A 10,329-nucleotide genomic window follows, 5' to 3' on the forward strand; every position below is an offset into this window, starting at 1 on the left:
TGCCCTAATTTTTACAAATTTGATGTGTTCCCCACCCGCACCCATACCCGTACCTATGAAACCTTGATAGCATAAGACATATATTTTCCTTTTTCATATCACTTACTTTGACTTATTATGCACACGTGCTTCCAACTATCATATCTATCTTGCCCTAATTTTTACAAATTTGATGTGTTCCCCACCCGCACCCATACCCGTACCTATGAAACCTTGATAGCATAAGACATATATTTTCCTTTTTCATATCACTTACTTTGACTTATTATGCACACGTGCTTCCAACTATCATATCTATCTACTACTTTTAACTTAACCTCAAAAATATTATTCATGCTACAGTAAATACTATTCTTGAAGTGCATTTCGTAGTATTAAAATTACTATTTATCGTATAGTAACATTTTCAGCATTAGCCATAGTATTTGTGTTGCAATGATTTTATCATGTAAACATTGTTCATAAATTTTGGATCATATCTTGCTCTATATACTACAGTAACTTTTCAGCCCTGTATCCATTGGTCAAGCTGAAGTAAAATTTTTTTACCTTTGAAATACTGTTCATATCTTTTTTTTCGGTTCTTACAAATAATGAATTTAACCTTTATTAGGCATTTCGTAGATTTAAATCTTTTGTAGCTCTACTATAGAAAATTGATCAAAGTTGTTAATTGGTGTATTATTTTGTTAACTGATTTGGAACTTCACTCTGCAAATAGTAGTTAAAAAGTTATAGTCGAAGTTTTCACTCTGCAAATAGTTATATATAAAAACCGTATTATCAATTTGGTGATAGATATAACTCAGTAAATAATACTCGCAGGGCCACATCAACGTGCGGGCTTAATACTAGTATTTAGAAATTGTTGAATTCTTACCCCAAAAGCAGCCACTCCTGGTTAACAGTATCGCATAAAGCAACAGAGTACACTTGAACTCATGTGATTAATTGTTCATTTTATCATTGTAGGTTGTTAAAGTATATGTATCTGTATTTGGTGATGAAAGAGGAAAAGAGGTGGCTATTGCTGGACTGAAGTCAAAAGCCAAGTATGTCCGGAGTGAACTTGGAAGGCGTATGAAGTTGCGATTGACTCCTGAAATTCGTTTCATTGAAGATGAATCTCTAGAGAGAGGGAGCAGGGTAAATCAATCTATCTACTTTTATATGGAGTTGTCTTATTCCAGGATAGCTCGAGAGATATTTGTTTAGTGGTATATATTGTATTTTAAAGTAGTAGCATGCCTGCTTTAGGAATTGTCCGTGGGATAAATTTTATAGGATATCTTGAGGTTTCACTTCTGGTTTCATCGTATATCAGTAGTTCTAGACACTGACCACAAAAATTAGAGTGAATTTTCCCCTGGTGTCTTGGGTTTTATATCATGCTTTGGCATAATCAATTATTGCATACATACTGATATGCACTGTCGCTAAATGCAAAGCGGAACTTGTCATTATAGTGTGAACAGATGTGCTTCTTGTTTCAGTTTGACTCTGTAACATGTAATTTTTTCTGAAAAGGTTAATGTAATTCGTTATGTGATACCTATCTTTATCCCTGTCTGACTTCACTATTACATCAAGTAGGGGCTTAGCCAGAAATGTTCTTCTGAGGGACCTCATGCAAACTTTAAATAGTTTCAGTTTTTTTAACCATTAGAAATTATTAATGTCTATATTTTTCAATTTCCTTTCCTCTGGTATTAAAATTTGAATATTTGTTAAGAAGTCATGAAAATTTTCTTTTCAAACGAAAGGAGAAAAATATATGTTAGGTTAGTTCTACTTTAAGTGTATTTATATTAAATTACGACTGGGGTTTCATGTGAAAAGTTTACGACATTGCATATGAAAATTTCGTTCTGTAGTTGTGTAGTAAACTAAGCATTAATCCTTATTAGTGCCTTTGCCATTAGATATTAATACTTAAATAGAACCATTTAAATCTTATATTATTCCTTTTTTTTAAATCTTATATTATTTCTTTTAAGCAATTGAATGTTGTGATGACAATAGGTGAAGTTCTTTTTGAAATACGTATAATAACTAATGGGCGATGGTGGAAGCATCACGGAAGAAAAAGTGGGCTTGTTTGGTATTTGTTTGACGCATTACATTCTTAATTCAAAATATTTACTTAGTGACCCGGTATGCTCATGGAAACCGCATATTAGATACATGCCATCACGAAGATCTATTTGAAATTTTAAACTTTATAGTTTCTGCCCGCAGAAGCTTTAGCCATGTTTTAAAAGTTTCGTTGAACACCATGAAACCTGATAAAAGCTTTTCAGTTCTCTACCTACTCTTTAGGCTCTATCTGCATTAGCTGTAAATTATGTAATTGAGAAAAAGCTACACTAGACCAGATAAAAAATATTTGTATATATTCGTTTCTTCCATGGTACTTTGCACATGAATGTCTCCAGTTGTCTGAAAACAGATGGAACAACATACTGGTATTATATTAATAAACCTTTGCATTTGTACAGGTAATTGCAATATTGGATAGGCTAAAGAATGAGAAGAGTTCAGATGGTCAGGATAAAGATCAGTCCGAGTCTCACAATTTATCTGAAGAAGATGGGGAGTGGGACAAAGATGATACAGATGAAGGCATCATTTACATAAAATAAACAGCGCAGCTTCTAACCAAGCATGTTGTAATTTGCTCTGAATTCTCAAGCATAAAGGTAAGCACCTTAAATCTCCCAAGTTTATGGCATAATTGTGAAATAATATAGCCTCAAAATTTACGGGATAAAATGATAGTTATATTTGGATGAATCATAATTGTTCTAAATTTAAACTGACAATTTTGATTCAGAAACTGGTGTCTCCGCTGCAAAACAAAAAGTAGTGAGGATCCAAATTCTTGCCACGAACGCCTTGCTTATTTTCCTCATATTGAGAAATATTCATAAGAACGATACTGTCAGATCCTTTTAAATGTGTGGGGTGGGGTGGGGGGGGGTTGTCTAATATGACGAACATCTACTAAAAGATCTAATACAAAATTTCTTAAGACATGGTTTTGTATGACATCTAAGATGCTTATGAGGTTTGAACTTTGTTTTACTTATGAAGAGTTAAAAATCCCATGGATGGCCCTCTGGAGAACAAAACACTTTGTCGTGCTACCAATTTTAATTTAGTGCGATAATCCACATGGGGTCTTCTATGAGATTTTTTACCCCCATCATTTTGTTTAGTTGTGTGCCAAAGTATCATGTTAACCTTTGCTATACGTGTCATGCAGTTTGATCTCTCCACCTGCCTTTCACAGAGGATCATATGTTGTAATGCAGATTCAGGTGAATAACAATTTGTTTTTGTAAATTAATCTTTTTTATATGTTCTCTCTTCATGCATAGAGAACTCCTGTTGTCTAATTTTATGACGACCCAGAGGGAGCGCAGATTGATCTCATGTGTAACATTCTAAGTACAGAAACAATGGGCATTCGAGTATTAAAAGTATGATGATGATGACTGACTTGGTTCTTTCTGTCATCCATGCAATCAAAATTTTACTTAGAAACAGTGCCGCTTTTTTTACTTTCGATACTTAGAATTAACTAGTGCAAAATTGTACACTATATAAATTTCTAAATGTGAATTATCTTTCTTAGTTTGTTAGGTAGCAGATGAGTTGTAATTTAATCCATACATATGTTTTCTATCTGTTTGTTCTGGTTTATTATATCGCCAAAAGTCAATAACTGCCTCTGTACCTAAACGGTTGGGCATAAATCAAATGTCTTTGACTTTCATTAATACTAATCACATAGCTTACTAATTGCATGATTTTAAAAACCGCCTTCAAATGAACGTTCATCATGAAATCAATTGCAGTATAAATTTGATTTTTGAGGTACTGGAAATGCGGGATAAAACCTTGCTTTGCTTTTTTAAGAGTTCTAGGCGGCGGCAGCGGGGCTGTTAAACTCTCTGAAGGTTAGGAGATTCCCTTTAATTTTTAAATTTTGTGATCGTCTTTTGCGAATACTCTGAGGAGGGTTTTTTTTAGAATATTTTTACTTAGAACATATAATATTGTACTATATAATTATAATATAATATAACATATTATATAATAATATTTAACATTCTTATATTTTAAAATTAGCTATAGTATATTATATTATACTTACCTTTTTTACATTTGTTTATCTATTATAGGGAATTATTGTATATTCTTAAACTAAAAGGCAATATTTATTTTTTCTGCTATTTTTATTAGTTTTAGGCTATTGTCACTTGAGTAAGTTATTTTTCTTTCCATGGCGGTCTTGATAAATGATCAACCATTTCATTCTTATATCCCGGTCTAAATTTTATGTCATAATTATAAATTTCTAGTTTTGATAACTATCTTATTCTTCTAGCATTCTCATTGTACTCTGGTTTTTTATTTTTGAGAAATTCATAAAGACCTTTATTATCTACATGTACCGTAAAGGTTCTTGACACTAAATAATATCTAAATGTTTCTAAAATTCTTTTTAATGCTATAAATTCCTTTTTTAAATATCATATAATTTATTTCCGCTTTGTTGAATTTCCAGAAGCATAGATACATATGTCATTTTTGTTTTCAATTGTAACTATGCGACCCCAAAAATAATCTGAGGCATCAGTAAAAACATGTAAATCATCCTTAGGTTCAGGTATTGCTACCTTTAGCATATTCAGCACTAGCTGCTTTATTTTATTTACTGTATCCTTTTCTAGTTTTTTTAACTCTATGCTTATCTTGTCTGTATCCCATCTGAAAATAGGTTTATCATTTTATTTTCTATATATTTTGTTATTTTATTTGTTTTTTGAATTAATGGATCAATTAATTTGGATAAATTTTGAAAATATTTTCTTCCTTAATTTAATATTCCTATAAAAACATGTAGATTTTTTAAGGTTTTTATTTTAGGAAAGCTCTTAATTTTCTTTATTATACGATCTTGCATTTCTAATTTTCCTCCTATTATTTTTCTTCCTAAAAATTCGATTTCTTGTGTAGCTATAATAATTTTTCTTTTTCCTAAAATTATGCCATGTTGTAAAAGTCTTTCTCTTACTAGTATTAAGTGTTTTTTTAAGTTCTTTAAATGTTTTTGACATAATTAAAATGTCATCTATGTAGACTAGAACAAAGGATAAATCACCAAATATAGAATCCATCCATTTTTGAAATATTTGTGGAGCAGTTTTTAGTCCAAATGGCATAACATTCCACATATAATGATCGTTAGGAGTGCTAAAAGTTGTTAATTGTTTTGACAATTTATCTTTTTTTTTTGGTAAAATCCTGATTTCCCATCGAATTTACTAAAGTATTTGTTATTTTGTATTTTATGTATTAATGATTCTATAGATGGGATAAAAAACCATCGAATTTTGTAATAGAATATAGCTTTTTATAGTTTATTACTATTCTAGCCTATCCTCTAACTTCTTCTACATGATTTCTTACTACAAAACTAGTAGACATATATTCAGATGTCGTCGGGCTTACTAATCCCATATTTTTCCATTCTAAGACTTGCCTTTTATACTCTAAAATGTCTTGTTCATTATATATTAAAGGTTTCATTCTAAAGGGTCAGGTGTTTTTCTTTAATTTTATAGACATATACCTAGGACTTCTATTAAATTCTTTTAAAGGATTTTCAGAATGTAATTCATTCATAGAATTTATATATTTTATAATCCATTGATCATTGGTTTCTTTAGCATTTAACACTTTCAAAGAAAGCTCTTTATATATGGGTACATATGTCCGTTAGACATATGTTGTTTTTTACTTTTACCGTTGTTATATCTTTTATTTCTACAATATTTTTCCATATAATTATAGGTTCGTATTCATTTAGTGTGTCCATTCCAATAATAAAATCTACCTTTGATTTTTCTACTACATGGACAGGATATATAGTCATCTTTTTATATGTTTTTGTCTTTACATCAAATATTTCAACAGTAATATTTTCTATGATTTTATTACAATTAGTTCTTGATGTTGTTCCCACAAAATTTTTTGTTTGTATTTGTTTATAATATTTATTTGGATACATATGGGATGTATAATACTAGTTTGAACTCCTGTGTCAACAAGAGCATAAATGTTATAGGGAATATAATTCTCTAAATTGATTAAAACTTCTATTTTAGTATACGTAATAAGATAACTTAGTAGACCTTTCATTTTATTCAGTTAGGCATTGAATACTTTTATTATTGTTAAGATTTAATGTTTTTTTATTAAACACATGGTTCAATTTGCTTTAAAAAGGCTGTTCCTATTAATAAATATGTTGTTTCTTTTATTGTTCTTCTTTCTATATATATTTTACTTATATTTTTAATGATTGTTTTATAATTCTCTAGGCATTATTAAATGAATCTATGGTAATTGGTTTTTCTTATATTATATATTCTTCAACTGATTCGTTTATAATTAGTAGATTAGAACTTGCTCCGGTATCTATTATTCCATAAAATTTTATAAAATGTTTTGGGGTTAATTATATTACTATCCATGTATAAAAGCCATTGTCTGTATCATAAAAATAAGGCCTATTAAACTTAAGAGACAGATTTTCTAAATATTCATCTACATTTCTCTTTCTTTCTTCCTCTTCATTAGATAGCGTATTTTCTGATGCCTTATTCATATAGTGTAGAGGTAAATTACTTTCACTTAATAGATCTTCAGATATTGTATCTTTTCTTTTATTAGGGGTTTTTCATATTCTTAAAACTGGGTCTTCTTGAACTAGATGCTTCGGAGATATTATTGTATTCTCTAAAACTTTTACTTTTATAAGGAGCTAAAACTATTTTATTTCCTTCTATTTTCATTACTTGCGTTATTTCCTTTTTATTTTCTCTATTTATTTATATATTTGGATTCCACACATTTAGACTTATTTTTTCTAATTTAGGTAGGGTTAAAGGATTTCTTAGGGATGGATTTGTAATTTATCAATACTAGGTTAGGGTCCTGAGCTATGTTGAATAGCTAATTTTCATCCTTTTTATGGAACTTGTAGTGTTTTAGAAACCATCATTATATGTCTCGATTGTATAGATAAAGCTTTAGTATCTGGTAAAAACTCCATTTCTTTCATTTTTTTCATATATTATTAAGGACTGTAATTTTTTTTTCATGTAAAGTAATACTATAGTTGGGTTGTATTCTAAAAACCATAAATCATGGGTATAGGTTTCCTCTAATCATTGTTATTGACGAATGAAATGGACTTGATACAATCCTATTGTCAGATAATATTGCTACTATTGTTTATTATTTTCCAGCTAAAATTTCCTTTAATTAGAATTTGAACTGCTCCAAAAATGTAAGTAGTTTTTATCTTTATTTTTATCTTTATATTTTTCTCTAAGATGTTTTATATGTTGTTCTGATAGTAAAGGGATTAATCCTTCTACTTCTTTATAACTTAGAGTCCTTTTATGACCTTCAGTTATTTCAAATATATATTTGTTATTTGGTAACATTCTTCTAACTTCAATTTCCTACTCCTTTGATCTTATATAAATTTTCTGGTTTATAGCTTCTATAATTTTTATGTATTCCTTCTAACTGTTGAGGAGTAAACAGACCAACTTGTACTTGGAGCTTCATCTAACTTGTCATCTACTATTTCTTCAAATATGTAATTTTCATTCCGCGTTTCTTGATTCATAAAAATAGGATCGTCTTTGTCAGAATTTTCTAAAATTTATGAACTTGATTCAGTGAATTCGTCTATATCATAAGTAGCTATGTCGGAGTTATCAGATATACTTGATAATTCAAATTCTAAATCATTTATATTTATACTTTCACTTATTTCAGATCCCGATAAAACCTCATATTTACTTAGCTCATCTGATATTACATTAACCCTTTTATTACTATAACATTCATTTGCAAAATGTCCCTTTTGTCCACATATAAAACACGTACATTCCTTTTTACCTTTTCTTCTAGTTACGTATTTTTTTGGAAGAAATTCTTTTTGATTTTTCATATTTATATCTCTTTACTCCTTCCTTAGTTTGTCTATATACAAAGGATCTTGATTTTTTGGTACTTTTGAATGTTGATATTGTTTTCTCTTATAGGGAACTTTTGTGGCAGGTCATCATTGTGATTTGTGGGTGACTTCTTCTAGGTTTTCCACCACGCTTGCTGTGCTTAGGAAACTCGTATTGAGGAATTAATTTCTTATAAATTTCTTTAATTCCGTGACTTGTTTGTCGCATTATTTTGTCTTGCATTCTTCTTTTGATGCAATAATCATTAATACATTTGTATACGTAGGCCACTCTATGTGGTAAATGGTCTTTTATATTACTATTTTTAGCCATTATGTTAGTCAAATAATTTGGATATCCTGATAATAATTTTTCATTTATTGGTGAAGGAAACTTAAGGTAATAAGTTTCTAAATATCTTCTTTTAATGTCATTTGGTAGGCTCTAATAATGTTCTTCAAAAAAAATTGTGCATTTCTCTGCAATGTTACTAAAAATGGCTTTATCTGACATTCTTTTGTGTTTAGAAATTTCATTTTCATCATATTCATCTATTACCCTCATATAATGAATTAATAAAAAAAATTTAAATTTTGTTATTGCTTTAGCATTAGTCACTTCTGATTTTATTTCTTTTATTTTATTTTTTTTTCCTTCTATTGTTCCTTCAAACCTTTTAACCACTGTGCTATAAGTCCTTTTATGAAGAACTTATGTAATTTATGGTTTTTACTGTATCCCATGAAAGTTTCTGAGCTATTCCACTTACATTATGGGACCAATCCATTAAATATTTAATTTTCTTATCTCTATTTAATTCTGGATCTAAATTTAATAGATATGTAATTGAATCTGATCATGGACTTAAAATTTCTTCTAGAGTTACAGTGTCTTCATTTTTTATTTTCATTTTTGATGTTGTAACATTGATTTATTTTTGCCTGTTTGTTTTATTATAAAAGTCATTTGAGTCTAAAGATTCTAAAGTTTCTATATATTTGTCAGCCTGTGGTTGTGATTCTTGCTCGTTCATAATTTCTTCTATATATTGAGATGTTTCTCCTATTCCGGATTGTTGACTTGTAGCTCCTTGTGCTGTTTTTATTTCTTTTATAATAACATTAACATTTGTTCTTTGGTCCTTTTCTTCTATTATATGATCATCTAATATATCTTCTTTAAGATAATTTATCATATATTCATTATAATTGAATTCTGTTACATTTTCATTATGTCTTAATATATTGAAAGCTACTAATATTTTTGGATATAACACTTGTCCTACAGCTTCATATTCTTTTTTTGCTTTTATCATTTTTATTCTTTTTATCCAGTTTATTTTTGCTTGGTTATACACCTCTTCTCTAGTCATCATTTTGATTGGTCGTATGCTACTAACAGTTAAATTTGTGTCATCTGAATCACTATTTTCTACCATATATTTATGTTTCTTAAATAATTTTTTATGTTTCTTTTTTAAGGATAAAATTTCAATTATGTATTTATCATCGGTTGACTCTACATACTTGTACTTTAAGTCTTCTATTTTTTTCTTTAATTTCTTCAAACTTTTCTTTTTCATTTTTTTCTGAGTCTATAATAACGTGTATTGTTTCAATATCTGTGGGTGCTTTTAGTAATTTAGATTCTAAGTATTCTTCATTTACTTTTCTTATGGTTGTATATTCTTTTTAATTTTCATCTACTTTTAATATATTTGACTGATATAAAGCTGTTGGTTCTTTGTTGGATTTATTGTTATTATTTTTTTCCTTCTAATTGAGTTGAAGAGGTAACAGCTGTCTTAGAGGCCTAGACGGACCCCCGTAAAGGAAATCGAATCAACAGATCTTGAATCAGACACTTGTTGGTCTTCACATTCGGGTGTTGAGGCAGGCCAGGGTTCAGACCGGAAAAGAGATGTTTTTCTTCCATTGGTTCTTGCTGCATCGGCTTGATTTACTATTCGCAAAGTTCTAACAAACTGTTGAATTACTTCTAATTTTTTATTTATTTGTTGCAATGTTGCAAACATCTGCTCATTTAAAAGATTTAAACTAGTTTGTTTTTCTTTTAATTGTAGATCATTTTCTGATATATAATTTAATATTTTAGCTATATGTTCCGTTGGTATTTTGTCTTTATTTTTATCTATATGCTCTAGATGCTTATAGTGTTTAGTCTTATAATAATAGTTTTCCAAATCATTGATTAAATGCATGTGTTTGTGTTCTCCCTGTTTTATTTTTTTAACGTTACTAGATAACAAAGAGCCTATGGTTCT

At 29.1% G+C, this 10,329-nt stretch overlaps 1 protein-coding gene across 6 annotated transcripts in view; it reads left to right on the forward strand.

Moving 5' to 3' along the window:
• Nucleotides 1–10,116, forward strand: part of LOC109823365 (probable ribosome-binding factor A, chloroplastic) — a 14,517-nt gene extending 4,401 nt beyond the window's left edge. Inside the window, exons 2-6 of one of the 6 annotated variants that reach the window (XM_020389659.1) lie at nucleotides 973–1,146; nucleotides 2,499–2,699; nucleotides 3,266–3,320; nucleotides 3,880–3,962; nucleotides 9,845–10,116. In XM_020389659.1, the coding sequence (XP_020245248.1) occupies nucleotides 973–1,146; nucleotides 2,499–2,642 (318 nt within the window). In that variant the 3' untranslated portion in view covers nucleotides 2,643–2,699; nucleotides 3,266–3,320; nucleotides 3,880–3,962; nucleotides 9,845–10,116. Of the gene's footprint in view, nucleotides 1–972; nucleotides 1,147–2,498; nucleotides 2,700–3,265; nucleotides 3,637–3,879; nucleotides 3,963–8,132; nucleotides 8,411–9,835 lie in introns of those variants that run through there. The other 5 variants (XM_020389665.1, XM_020389650.1, XM_020389645.1 and 2 more) reach the window with 5 other exon arrangements.

This window comes from Asparagus officinalis, chromosome 1 (genome assembly GCF_001876935.1).
Source record: "Asparagus officinalis chromosome 1, Aspof.V1, whole genome shotgun sequence".
In the NCBI taxonomy this organism is placed as follows: Eukaryota; Viridiplantae; Streptophyta; class Magnoliopsida; order Asparagales; family Asparagaceae; genus Asparagus; species Asparagus officinalis.